General features: G+C 38.6%; 1 protein-coding gene and 1 pseudogene across 1 annotated transcript in view; one reads left to right on the top strand and one right to left on the bottom strand.

The window, feature by feature from the left end:
- LOC149168647 (Kelch repeat-containing F-box family protein) overlaps window positions 1–11625 on the bottom strand; it is a 64940-nt gene extending 53315 nt beyond the window's left edge. The window contains exon 1 of the mRNA XM_089428363.1: window positions 10867–11625. Coding sequence (XP_089284489.1) covers window positions 10867–11275 — 409 coding nt within the window. The 5' untranslated portion in view covers window positions 11276–11625. The remainder of the gene's footprint in view (window positions 1–10866) is intronic.
- LOC149168648 (F-box/LRR-repeat protein 17-like) lies at window positions 4299–6813 on the top strand (annotated as a pseudogene).
- Window positions 11626–15237: the final 3612 nt, after the last annotated feature.

Raw genomic sequence — 15237 nt, 5'->3', positions numbered from 1 at the left:
TAGGCTGATAGATATAGCCACTGGTCGTCTTAGCTTCAGTCGAGATGTAGTATTTGATGAAGACAGAGGATTCTTTCAGTCTTCTTCTTCTGAGCAGCGTTCTGAGGATCCGCCTCACAGTGTTCTTCTCCCAGTCAGTCCACCTGATGGGAGGGATGATGTAGCATCAGGATTTGATACTACTCTATCTGAGCTTCCTCCAGAAGCTAATCCTTCTCTTGATGTCCCTATTGCTCCTGAGCCTTCTTCACTTCCTCCTGATATTGGTTCCTCTAATCCTGATATTGGTTCTTCTTCTCTTCGGCCTAAATGGTGGGCTAAAACCATAGGTGATCTCCGGGATGATGAGCTCCTTGAAGGTAGAACTTCTAGACATAAGAACAGACAACAATCCACAGTCAATTTTGCTCTTATGGCTAATCTTCACAGTATCTTTGAGCCTCAAACCTATTCAGAGGCTAAGGGTACATCTGAGTGGGAACAGGCTATGGAAGCCGAATTCCAGAGTCTTCAGAAGAATCACACCTGGACTCTTTCTGATCTTCCTGCCGAAAAAAAGCCCATAGGCTGCAAATGGGTGTATAAAGTAAAATACAAAGCTGATGGAACCATAGACAAGTATAAAGCTCGTCTTGTGGCTCGAGGATTCTCACAGAAGGAAGGCATCGATTATGAGGAGACTTTTGCTCCTACAGCTAAGATGAGTACCATAAGGCTTGTTCTTGCCCTAGCAGCTCAGTTCAATTGGAAAGTTCATCAGATGGATGTCAAGAGTGCTTTCCTAAATGGTGATCTCCAAGAAGAAGTCTACATGACGCAGCCTCCAGGATTCAAGGTTGCTGGTCAAGAACAGAAAGTGTGTCGGTTAGTTAAAGCAATCTATGGATTGAAACAAGCTCCTCGGGCTTGGTACATGAAAATTGATCAGTACCTGACAGATCAGGGTTTTCAGCGGAGTCCATCTGATGCAAACCTGTATATCAAGCATAATGGTGATGATATCTTGTTTGTAGTTGTCTATGTGGATGATCTTATCATTACTGGCAGCTCTGCACATTTGATCCATGGGATCAAACAAGATCTATGCAGAACTTTTGAGATGACAGACTTGGGACTTCTTCATTACTGTCTGGGGGTTGAAGTGTGGCAGACTGAAAATCAGATCTTTCTTTCTCAGTCCAAGTATGCCAAAAATCTTGTGGAAAGGTTCAGAATGCAGGATTGCAAACCGGCCACGACTCCTATGGAACCAGGGCTCAAACTTTCAGCACAGTCATCCTCTCCTCTTGTGGATGAAACTTTATTCAGGCAATTAGTGGGCAGTCTCATCTATCTTACTGCTACCAGACCTGACATCAGTTTTGCAGTAAGCTACATTTCTCGCTTTATGTCAGCTCCTAAAGCTGATCATTGGATAGCAGCAAAGCGGGTGCTACGATATGTGCGTGGTACTTCTGATTATGGCCTCTTATATACTCGCAGCTCCAATCCTATTCTCAGTGGCTACACTGACTCTGACTGGGCCGGTTCGGTTGATGACCGTAAATCTACAGCTGGGTATGTGTTTAGTCTAGGATCTGGTGCTGTTACTTGGACTAGTAAGAAGCAACAGGCAGTGGCTCTCTCCTCAACAGAAGCAGAGTATCGGGGAGCAGTTAAGGCAGCCTGTGAGGCAGTTTGGCTTCGTCGTATGCTTGCAGATATGCATGTTTTTCAGACAGGGCCTACTTCTTTGTTTTGTGATAATCAGGGAGTGCTCAAACTTGCCAAGAATCCAGTCTTTCATGAACGAACAAAGCATGTGGAAACTCACTGCCACTACATTCGACAGCTGGTTGAAGACGGCTCAGTTCAGTTGCACTATGTTCCCACAACAGAGCAGCCCGCCGATATTTTCACCAAGCCTCTTGGTCCTGATAAATTTGTAAAATTTCGCGGGTCTATTGGTGTTGTAAATAGATTGAGCATTAAGGGAGGGTATTAGAATATATCTCTATTTAGTAATGCTCAGTCTTTTAGCTGTTTCTATTTTTATTAGATGAAACTGTTTGTTCTATATTCTACATAGAAACCTGATGTTTCTATTATTGTAAATATCTTTGTATTATCATTGAGCTGTTTGCTCCAGGCTAATCAATTCATTCAATATTCTTTTACACGAGTGTTCCTAACTGTTTTAGTGACAAAGTAGCCTATCGATCCCTGTAGGCTATAGTCATTGATAAAGGGAAAAACCCCACAATACCCAATGACTGGACAAGTTTTGGGGGCAGATGTGCAAAGAAACCCAAGTTGGGGTTTTGAGTGAACCTCGCTCAATCAATTAAGGAGAAAGATCCCCTCAAGGAAATCTATAAATACAAGAGGGTTGATTTCATTTGGATCATCATATTTGGATTGGATCAATTATCTCTGATTTTCTTTGAGCCTGAGGTTCTGAGGCTTTTAAGACCCCTTTCCACTATCAATTTCAGTGGTGAAAGATTCCACCCTAGTTGTTAATCTCTTTCTTTTCTTTTCCCTACTTTGTTCTGGCACGGGTTATTGGGCATAATTTTCTGATCTAAAGAGGACTAACACACCAATTCAGACTCTTCTAAGGCAGCATATGATTAATCAAGCCAGTCTGAATCTATTTCTGAAGTTTTGCATTGTCAATCTAAGGCTAAACCCCAACAGAATCCTGGACAGAGCAAGATTAGCCCATACGACTCTATTCTGTGGCAAGTCGAAATATTTTCCAAAAGCAGAATCGCATACGAATTTTCCTGGATTGAAACCAAGCGAGTGATTTGTGACAGGTATTATCAATTCACAGTCATTCTGTGCTAGGGCAAGCTCCCTACAGCAACCCTGTGACAGGTAGAGTTTCCGTGGTGTCCCAACATAGACCTAAATATGAAGAAAATGTGATTTGCTGGGAGGGCCTGTGGGTTCCCGCGGCAATACAATCGACAAACCCAAGCGGGTTTTTCTGTGGCGTCCAAATAAAGATCTGGATATTCTGAAGTGAGAATAATTCGTTGGAAGGGCTCCATGGGTTTCCGTGGCAGTACAATCAACAGAACGTAGCAAGTTTCCTAGAGCGTTCCAGTAAGGATCTGCACACTGAAATAAATGTGACTCGCTGGAAGGGTTCAGTGAACTTCCACGGCAATACAATTGACAAAACTTAAGTTTTCTGAGGAACGTGCACCGTGCAGGAAGGAGCAGGCCGCCTTGTGTTTCCTGACTCGAAAAGAGGAACGGACAACACCTGAGATAAATCATGCACGAGTTGGGTCACGCATTTTAAGGTCAGTGGGAGTCCAGACAAATCTCAGATGTCCACTGTCTCATTGAAACAACTCGGACATTTCCTTAGCCCCTGTCATATGTTGAGGGTTTCAACCTGAACTCAGAACCGCTCATACAAATAGAGTATAGCTTGGTTCTCAAGTTCTGAACTAAAGTAGCACTGTTGGGAATTATTCATTTTGACATCCGAATTAAATTAGTACTGTTTTGAAACCAGTCTGGAATCATCTGACTTATGTTGAAGTTTGAATTAGAAGAGCGCTGTTGAGAAACTGTCTGGAAATTGATTGATTTATACTGGACAGCGGTACTGAACTACAAGAATATTTTGGTGATTAAACTATAGGGTTTACTATGTTGATGAAGGAATATTGTTAAATTCTTAAGGTTATATGTGTACTGGAATAGCTTGTCATGTAGAAGAAAATTTTATCAGTTGTTTTAAAAAACCCTAGCGCACAATTGCCCTAGCCTATTACAGTATCTTGCCAGCCTGGGGGGTTCCAATCAGCTGTCATGGGAATTAGCTCACAGTGGAAAAAGTGAACATGGAATTCTTGCAATATTTTGAAGACTATAACAGGAATCTCACAAAAGCAATAAATCAGATCGGAGCACTAACATTCCAATTATCAATTGATTCCAACAAAAAGAAGAGTGATGGCAGTGCAGGAAATCATGAAGACCTTAAAGAAGTGAAAGGAAAAGATAGCACTAACATTCCAATTATCAATTGATTCCAACAAAAAGAAGAGTGATGGCAGTGCAGGAAATCATGAAGACCTTAAAGAAGTGAAAGGAAAAGATAGCAGATCTAAAGATGTGGAAGAAAAATCTAGCGAGAAAGATTTGTGACGGGTTAGAGGCTTGTGGCTACACATGGCAACATAGCAGTGATGGAAACACTGTTTCAGAATTGTCAGAAGTACCATTAAAGGGAAATGCTGTAGAAAATGAAGTGGTTGAATCAGAGGCAGAGGTATCCAATCTCCCTTTAGAACAATGTATGAGGATTGTTCCCCATGATCAAGATATAGGAGGCTTTTTATTTGTTGTTTTTCAGAAGGTCTCTCATTTCTCTGTTGAACAACTTAAATCAAATGAAGCACAGAGGTAGCACATGAGACTTTTGACAACTATTGTTTTTAATCGGGGCAAGGGTAAAGATACATTTGGAATGGAAGCCTTCTAGATGGTAATGGAGGGTCATGCATGCCTCTCAGATCAGTATGCAGATCTGCAAGAGGAAACATGCTTAAGAATTACTTCTTTCGTGGCTGATGGCATTGTGGTAAATCCTGGTATTGTTTTACCTGATACTTCTGTGAATGCCCTTTACTTCAAGAAGTTTGACCTTACAATTCCAGTAGATGCAGCAAAGCTAGATCAACACATTCCCAATATTGCTGATAATTGCTTCACAGGGGCAAGACTTCATGTTGAAAGATTGATTTTTACACAGTCTCCATCTATGTTATTTGAACTTCTCAAATATCCAGCTTGCTTTTCTTTATGGAAGGGCTGGCCTGTTGATTCCAGTCAAAGAAAATGGTTTTTGCAGGCAACATGCATGAGTTTATCTCTAGAGATGGGAAGCTTAGATGATTTAGCTCAGAGAAAAAGCCCTGATTATTGGACAACAGGCTTCCATTGGTTACAATACCACTTCCAGAGATATTGAGGGAATTTCTTTCACACTTGATTGTGGTATTGTTGTTGAACATGAGCTTGCTGGGGCAAAGGATCACTCTATCCCTGGTGTATGATCTTGTTGGAGTTGTATCAGATGAAAAGTTGCTTGATCTATTGGATTTGCCTTGTCAACTGACGCAGCCTATACTGTAAGAAAGGTCAGGGAGTTGATAGGTTCTGGCATTGAACCCATGGCTTTGATGTCACAATTGGTAACTCTGATTATGGGTATTCTAGCTGGCAGTTGTAAAGCAGGAGATAATTTTCACACATCTGGTCATGCTTATCGTGGAGAATTGGAGGAATTCCTCAGCATGCATTTGTCAGACAGAAGAGGAACAAGTGTTCTTACAGAAACCTGTATGCTAGAAGTTTTGAAACGATTGGCAGCAAACAATATGTGTACCCTATGGCAACAATATGCTCATTCAATCTGGTCTGCTGTTGAAGAGACTTGACTCTTGGTTTCCCATGAACAGAAAGGAAGTGTCTTTATCATTCTTCAAAAATGTCCAAAACATCTCACCCTGGATGTTAGGAGTGAAATTGATGATACCCTTCTAAGAACTATAGCCAATTTGACACCTTGCCTCACCTCTCTGGAAATCCAGATCAGCCAGGGTGGAATCAACAACATGACAGGGGATGGATTGAACTATTCAATTCAAACCTTCAAACTAGAAAATTGTAAAAGACATTAGAAATATTAATATATGCTCTGCACATCTGGGAACTTTTTGGCTGGCTGATTGCTATTCATTGGATACCATGGCTATAGACTGTCCATCACTGACAAAGTTATCTCTTACTTTTGTGCCTGAAGAAGATGATTCAACTGACCTCTGTAATCTGATAGAGAACTTGGGCCAAGGCTGCCCAAGATTGTCCAAGTTACATGTTGCTTCTTCCTGTTTAAACCACTCTGTAGTACTTGCACTTGCAAGTGCAAACTTTAGATTTTTACATATGCTGTCTCCTACATTTGGATTGGACATTACTGATGCATCTGTGGTTTCCCAGGCATCAAGTTTTAACTTTTTGCAGCTGCTAGACTTGAGTGGATCAAGCATCACTGATAGGGGACTTGGTATTATATGCAATACATTTTCAGGAACCCTCTCTAAGCTTCTTATAGCTCTCTGTCGTAATATATCTGTTGCTGGACTCCAAATAGTGGCTATGCAGTTGCCATTCCTGCAACTTTAAGACTGTGGAATGACCATAGGTGATAAATGTTACACTCACGCCAATGAAGATATAAACCATGTTGAGGAACAGGAGAAATTTAGGGCCCAACAATCTTTACAGAGGAAAAATCACCATTCTAAGGAACATACAGTAACTAATGAACTGATCCTCAAGTATTTGAGACCGAAAAAACTTACTCTTTGGGGTTGCTCTGGTATCCATGCCTTGTATCTGGACTGTCCAGAGCTTGTGGATCTAAATATAAAGGCCTGCAGCAACCTTAATCCTGAGAAAATGTTGCTGCAATGCCCTGCCCTGCAAGTGGTACATGTTGTGATGGTGTTCGTGAATGCAGTTCAAAGCAAAGTGGATTGTTCCTTCCAATGTGAAACTTTGCACTTTTACACCAAGCAACTGGCAGATTGTTTAAAGAGCAGCATCTATTCCCTAGAGGCAAATGAACACCAAGAAATGATAGATGCTGCCTTACATGATTATTTCAAAGTTGACAGAGTTCTCGCAAGGGATGACATTTTTCTATCCAGTTTGATTGGAACTGCAAATCAGAGATTTGCAGTCACTGTAACAAGAAGACAGCAGCAGATGCTACAGATGATATCATCTATTTTAAGGTGATGGCTTTTGGAGATGCGGAATGCACACCTTTGCAAGAGGATATAGCTTGACATTTGTCATCCTTGCTGGCACCTTGCTTACATCCTTCTGTATTTTCATATAAATTTAAGATGACAGTGCTCTTGCATGGCCCCCAAGGCTGTGGTAAATGCACTGTAGTCAGACAGGTTGCAAGAAGCATGGGTCTTCATGTTGGTGAATATAATTGTTATGATCTTCTGGGAGCTTCAGAAAGAAAGACGTCTGTTGCTCTTGGTCAAGCATTTAATACTGCTCAAAGATATGCTACTGTTATTCTTCTGTTATGTCGTCCAATCAGATTGGGTCTGCCTCTCAAGTTGCTTCTGTACTTCACCAATTTACTCAAACCCACTGGAATAAGCAAGGAGATCGTGTTGATGCAGTTGAAATGAAGGATGCATTTATTACATCTAAAACATGGGGATTGAAAGAATGTCCAATATTCCTAGTTACAGCAGCTGACAGTAGAGGATATCACAACCTCTATTAGGAGTTGCTTCAGTCATGACTCATGAGATAAGTATGGGAGCTCCTACAAAGGCACAATGGAACAAATTACTCTGTTATTCTGTTCAGTGTGGCCACTGGTTCTGACAATGATAGTATTAACCTTGATTGAAGGACACTGCCAGACAAACTTCAAGATTCATGCCTAGTGACATTCAAGCCATAAATGTTGATGCAGAAGCATGCCTGGTTTCCAGAATCCTGGAAAGGGATAAGAAAAATGAACTGAATGAAAATATTCAAAGCCTTGATGCAAGGCCTAATGCAGCATGCTATGGATAACAAAAATGTAGATTCAAACACAGAAGTACATTCCTTGTGTAAGGAAGACTTGGAAAAAGCATTAGACCGAGTAAAGAAGAGAACTGCATCAGCTATGGGGACTCCAAAAGTGCTGAATGTAAAATGGGAAGATGTTGGTGGGCTTGCAGATGTGAAGTCAATTCTTGATACAGTAAGTGCTGAATGTAAAACGGGAAGATGTTGGTGGGCTTGCAGATGTGAAGTCAATTCTTGATACAGTATAGCTGCCTCTTGTGCACAAAGAGCTCTTTTCATCTGCCTTGCGTCAACATTCTGGTGTTCTTTATGGGCCTCCTGGCACAAGCAAGTGTGAAGAAACATTATCCATGATGACAAGAAATAAAGAAGCACTGCTTAATATTATTGAAGTTTTTATCCATGACCCACTTTACAAATGGGCTCCTTCACCTCTTAAAGCATTACAACAACAGAAGGAAACCAGCAAGGATGACACTTCAGATATGGAGAGCCCTGAAGATGAAAATGAAGAGAACAAAGATGCAAAACATGCCTTGCTGCGTGTAAAACAAAAGCTAGAGGGTTATGAAGAAAGGGTTGGAGGTATGGCAAAGTGTGACAGTCATGCTCGGTTTAGTTGTGTTAGGATGGTACAACAGATATATATTGGATCATTCTACAGGCGTATTTGGGGTCCTGATATTGACATGTAGATTTTAGATTGCTTGAGGGCAAGCAATCTCAGGAATGGAGGATTGTGATGTCCCTTTCCGAGTAATCACTACAGGATTAGGACTTAGTAACCTAATTGATTCCAGTAGACTATAGTCAGAAAAAGGGGATCACTTAATTTAATTGTTTAAATGTCATTTGGGTGAAAAAGCAACAAATAAAAGTGAGATTGAATAATTAAATTAAAAAAGGTTATAAAAGAAAAAACCCATGGTATTCTGAGATAAAGCTATAAAAGAGAATTGGAGCTCACTTTGGAGTATGCATTGGTTATTGATTTTGATAATTGTTTCAAGAGCTCTCTTGTAGTTTGGGAGTATGGGTGAGAACCCATGTGAGGAGGGTTAGTTTCGATAGTGAGAGATCCACCCTAGCTAGTCCGGCCAGACTGGTTTCGGTAGTGAATCTATCTACCCTAGCCAGTCAAGGAGGTGGAATCATCCAAATTCCTCGCAAGTGCAAAATTGGAAAAATTTAATTGTAGGTGATCTCGTGGGAACTGAAGGAGACACACTTCATCACTATAGCAGCACTCATTTTGTTTGGAAGCCAAATTCTATTGCTGGGATTGTTCTGGAGGTATGCCAAATTTCATGGGGTAGACCCAGCTTACTGGAGGCAGCTGAAGTAATTTGTGACAGCAGAATTGCATTCATCCTTGCAGCCAAATCAGTGAAATATTATAGCAGTTTCGAGGTTGGATTTATGCATAGTGTATAAATTTTCATAATTTAGTTGAATAGAGAATTGGCTGGGGTTAATTGGTGTTCAGATGGCAAATTCTGTTTTAAGTAGTGATCTCTTGATTTATTGTGCAAAGTTTCTGCTTAATTTTCATGCCAAATAGGAAACTATTTCTTGCAAGGTGTTTGTAATAATTGATGAAAGAAAAATTTAAAGATCTTAGCAAATGTGTGCATTGATCCGCCATTAGAATTGGCCCATTCAATAAAGGGGACCTTACGAAAGGCCTCGTAGCCATCTGCACAGTCAAGCAACAAGAATGACTAGACAATAAAAATTGCTGTGCAAGTTCTGCTAAGCTGATTTTTGTGATTTGCAGCAATAATAATGATTCTAATGGACAATATAACCTAGGATTTTGTTATCAGAGGGATGTGATGCAAAATGAATCCCACATTGACAGTAAAGGGGAAGATCTGAATCTCATTATTGGTATGGTACATCCAAACTTACTTTATTGGCTTAACAAAGAAAACATTCCATATAACTATGGTTTAACATGGTGGACGATTTACTAATTTTTACCAAAAACAACCTGTATTGTCAGCAAGAAATGCTTTCACTCACCCCTTCAAAATGACTTCAAAATTGTCAGTCTTTCTTGCATAGAACACTGAATGGTAAGATTGTGGTGAATTTTCTCAAATTGAACTCTGTATCAGTTTCAAAACCAGTGTTTCAAGTGGACACTCCACCCATCATCAGGATTTTTGAGTGGAAACCTTCTTGTGATTTAACTTGGTTAATGACTCATCCAACTTGTTTTTGGTGATTTCAATTTTCCTCATCCATGGAACAATTTCATATTTAGGGATCTACTTGGGAGTCTGGCAATAAACCCTAAAAATCTTTCTATAAAAATTGCCAAGGCATTAAACTGCAAATGGCATCTCGTGGGAAAAACTCATAAGTGTGGTATATATCTTCAAATACTACTTTTATAACATGGTGCTTAGCATATCATATAATATCTTAGCACCCTTGAAACAGAAATATCCAATAATAAAAAAATTATAATTCCAAATGAAGAGCAGTAGCACTCGGTATAATATAATAACCCTTTACCAGAATAAAACGACGGTGAAACAGTGAACAGAAAATGTCAAGTGACCAAATGATTTTTGTCTACAGAAATCTCCCAGGAGAGTTGAGCGTCCGTGGCATTATGTATCCATGTCCCTGATTCTGCGGACAATGAGGCAATACTTGCATTGGCCTCAACAAACTAACTGTTATATGTACGAGCACGTAGCAAGTTATGAATCCCTAGCTTATCGCAAACAATTAACCAAGCATTGGGATTTGAACTCCTACAAATAACAGCCATGGTACAGGATAGCCATTGCATAGGTTAGTCTTGGATGAGAAAATAAAAACACAGGATATTTCATCCAGATTCCTCATCCAAGTGAAAGCACGATATTGAATCCTAGCTCTGGAGGAATTTAATGGAATGGAATGGTCATTGCCATCATGAACAGATGTAAATGCCACTGCCACATGGCTGACAATGTAAATTTTGTTAGCTGAGGGAGGGAGGATTCATCATGTACATTCCCTTCCTCCAAAACCCTAAAAAAACAACTTGCAACAGTATCGATCAGAACTCACACCCCCACTGCATTTTATTCCCAATGTCAAGCTTCAATTTTGCTTTTCTTATTGCATAATTGAATTGTATCAGGAATATATTGACCCATTCTCCACGGTCATTAAGAATAATAATAATAAGCAATGAATAATAAAAGGGAAGGGTAAAGAAATAATGAATATTCACATGTGACGGACCTCCTTCACAGCCTCCTCCAAACAGAACCAGCGCACCAGAGACGACATTTAACGAATGAGAAGCCCTGGGAGAAGGCGTGGCCTCCCCTTTTTGCGTCAATTGACGGCAAAAGACAGAGTCTATAGCATGCATCTGCCGGTATAGTTGCTTCCAGTTCCAAGTCACTTTATGTCCGGCGACGGCATCCACAGCCCAGGGTCCCCATTCCCGTCTGCAAATCCACGCCCACACAGCATCCAATTGCGTCAGCTCTCGGAATTTACTACATGTCATGCCAAATGCCACCACAGATTTCACCGGCAAATACTGCAAAATCCCTATAACTTGATCTGCTCCCAGCATCCCGATATAGCATTTTTCCATCATGTTTCGCTTGCCCAATTTCGCCACTCCCTCAACCACCTCCATGCTTTGAGCTCATGGCTAGTTATTTACTGCTGTCAGAAGCTACCTACTGGATTTAACAGGAATGGATCCACTGAAATTTCATGTCGAAGATGCGTTGTCTCTCGTATGCAATGAAGTTTTCCTGTTGAAGATGCATGCTTCTCTCCTCGCAGCCTCCCTCCCTCTGCAAATTCTCTGTTTAACATTTCATGTCAAACGTTTGGCAGATGTGGAAATTACTGCGGGGATTTAAATTTTGCTGGGTTTTGGGGGAAAATTAAACACATTGTAATTTGGTTCTTGATTTCTATTGTCTAAAGAGAAAGCAAGTTGAGTTTTGGATAAGCTAAACAAGTTGGGTTTTTCAATTATAAATTATATTTTTTAGGTCGGTCTCGATCTTTCTCCCGACAGAGAATGTTGGACACAGAGTGTTGCGGTGTATGTCTACTTTACCTAAAATTTATGTTGTTTAGATTATATACGAAAATTTAATTTTAAATGTGTTTTTTTTTCATTTATATATATTTGGAAATATAATTTTAAATGATTTTTTTTATTTATATATTTGGAAATATAATTTGAGTAGATTTAATAATTAGGAATATGTGTTTTATTTTAAGATTTTATATATTCAAAATTTGAAGGGAGTAGAGTATGTATATTTTTATAGATTTTAGTAGTCAAATTGATTCATGGAGGTGGGTCTTTTGTTCTACAAAAAAGGGAGTCTCATAAAAGCCATGACCTTAAAATTAGATTATTATTATTATTATTATATTTCCAAAGTTCCATTTTTTTTGTATATGATGATATATGATCCAGAAAGTGAAGTGTTCGAGAATATAATTCTCTACTTTAACAATGGTTACAATTACTTCTTCACTTCATTTGTTTTTAGTGTAGATTATTTACACATTGCAATGTCTAGTAATGAAGAATCATGCAACAATTGTATCAAGTTTCTTCATAATAAATATAAGTGTTTTACCTCTTCCTAAGGGTTTTCCTCTTGATTCGCCACATTGTTTCACATTATAAATCCATGTTATCTATATGACTACTTAGATATTTGTGTATGTTTAGTCAACTATTATGAATAAAACGTATGAAAATAAGTAGATGGATAAATAGTCATTAAATAACCTTTAATATGTCATGATAACACTATAATGTGTAAAGCCTTAGGGTTATGCAAGTTAAATATGTTCAAAGCCCAGCATTTAGGGGGCTTGGTGATTGAAGTCTTAAGAGCCTCTTGTATTTGGATAAATCATACCAATAGAAATTTGTTTTATGAACTCCTAGAGAGTTGTGGAGGGCGAGGCCAATAAGAAAAACAATTTACAACCAAAACATCTAAATCAAATAGTCTTATAGTATGTCCTAATAAAAATGGTCGAGATCACTTTTTTTTTGTGGTTCAATTATTACATGTTATAGTTATCTATTATGTTATTGGTGGGAAGGAAGCAAAATGAAGGAGGCTCAAGTGGGCTAGGGCATAAAGATCTATCCAATGTCAACATTTAGTTCTAAAGAGGAGTTACTAGAGATTTGGAAGGGAGCGAGGACTTGTAATGAGGAAATAAAGGAGGGACAAGAGATGGTTCACATTCCAAAGAAAATCCACCTACAATAAGAGGATGGTGCAGTCAAGGTGAAAAGAACAAATGTTTAAGGAATTGGTCCTTTGATGAGGGGAGGAAAGGATATTGTGTTTATGCATCAAATCTTGGAGAAGGAGCTATTAGAGAGAAAGTCATCGAGTTAAGTAGATTGAAGATCCCGTGGTAGATGTTGGAAGAAAATAAACTTTGTGCAACTCTTTGGAGTGGAGGGCTTCATTGCCTATCTTTTATTCTAGTTGGGAGCTAAGAAACCAAACATTTGAAAATAAGCAAGAAGAAGTTTTGGGGGTTAAGTAAGGAAGAGAGTTTGGAGCTTTAACTGAAGTTGAGTTGATATACAAAGGGTGGATGGATAATGGAAGGGACAATAAGGAAATGGGCCTTGGAATTGCAAGAAAAAATACAAATAAAAAGTTCATTCGACCAAGGAATGAGAGAGTGGAAAGTGACCTTGGGATAGGGCATAGGAGTGGAAGAGGTAAAAACCTTAATGGAGAAAGCCCCAATAGGGCGAGTCATGGTAAATATGTAAAAGGAGATTCTTTGCAAGACTAGTTGGAGGGAAATTAGAAAGGATATCAAGCATATACTCTAAAATTTGATATCATGATGTGACAACGACTTTCATTTGAGTTTAAAAGTGAGAAGGATGTGGAACAATTTATGGGAAATAAATAGTTATGGGGACCTTCATTATTATAAAATGTTGGAGGTTGAGTTTCAACCCTGAAAAGAAGTTTTTCTTTTCTTTTCTTTTTAAGGGTAGGCAATAGGACTACCCATGAGGTTTCAAACCAATGACCATCATGTAAGGAGCACATTAATAGTGCCCCATTCACTAACGATTATATGCCCTGTGGGAGGAAATAAATTTATCTTATCGAAATATTATGGGTTCTTATGCATAGTCTATCCATGAAACTTTGGAATAAATATATTCTAAGAATTTTAGGGAATGGACTAGGGAAATTTATTGATTTCAAGGCAAATTTCCAAGTCAAGGTGGATACGAAGGTAATTGAATTGTTAGTATAATTGGAGCTCTAATAGGGCTTGCTAGAGGAAATAAAAATTGAATGGGGGGAATGGAAATATTCCAATACTTTGACTATTGGAAATTACCTTTTAGTTGCCTAATCTACCATGTCATTGGTCACATCTATAAGGATTGTTAATATATATATATATATATATATATATATATAAGTGAGTGTATAAGGAGGAACAATATTCCTTAAGATCCTTAGAAGGGGCCTAAAAAGAAGTAGAATCGAGTGAGTCTAGAAACAAGGTATGAATTGTCAATCATTTTTTTAACAAAAGCTATTTTTTATATTAATTCAAGAAGGTTGCACAAAAGCTAGAAGTGGAGTACATTATGTTGCAACATCAGAATCCCACAAGATTGTACATAGATGAGAACATACATTTAGAATCTAGAGATGTTGAAAATGCAGCAAGAAATTCCTAATTTAATTTTGTCCTTAATTAAATTAGGAGAAAATTGAAATTCCACATCAGTAGACAACTTGAATGAGTTAATTGAGTTATTATCACTCAGTTAGATTAGTTATAATTCGAGTTGGAGGGAGAAATTGAGTTGTGTATAGTGGTTCCTAAATTTTAGGAGCCTAGGTTGAGTTTAATTTGAGTTGTAATAGTTTAATTCATTTAAACTGAGTTAAAGTTAGTTAAACTAGTTCCAACTATTGGAGGAACTAGTAAGAGGTCTAGCAGTGGGGTGCGGCTTCAGTGTTCAACTAGTTAATTGATAAATCAGCCATAATTAACTCATGCATGCATGAAATTCGAGTTACCCAGTTGAGATTGGAGTTCAAGGGCAGTGCACTATCAGTTGTAAACTAGTTCAAGTTGTATAGACAGTGCATGCAATCAGAGAATCAACCTAGAGGAATTGTGCAATCCAATGGAGGAAAATTCCTATTAAATAGGGGCCTAATTCCCAAGGGAACGACGCAAGAAAATAGGAGCTTGGAGGCTTGGAAATTTGGCTAAGTATTGGCCAAAGGCAGTCAGTGAGGTGGAGGATAGAAAATACTTATGTAGGTTGAGCTCAAGGTTGAGAAAATCATATTATATTCATCCAGATTCTTTGATTAATGCAATACAGATAATAAGGGGTTTTGAGCAGTTGCTTTCTCCTAGATAAATCTCTGAGCATATGTGATTAAATCTTATCTCATGTTTATGTTGTGATTTCTCAAACGATTAAATTGCTTTCCATTGATGAGTAGAGTAGATTCAAGTCTTTTGTTTTAGCAAATTACATAAGCAATTTGAATCTACAAGGAATTTATATATGGTATCAGAGCCGAAATCACAATAGGGGAG

This window comes from Pinus tabuliformis, chromosome 4_2 (assembly GCF_031772625.1).
Source record: "Pinus tabuliformis cultivar Carrire ecotype Pingquan chromosome 4_2, CPIR1, whole genome shotgun sequence".
Classification (NCBI taxonomy): domain Eukaryota; kingdom Viridiplantae; phylum Streptophyta; class Pinopsida; order Pinales; family Pinaceae; genus Pinus; species Pinus tabuliformis.
This window is presented reverse-complemented; position numbering and strand designations above follow the sequence as displayed.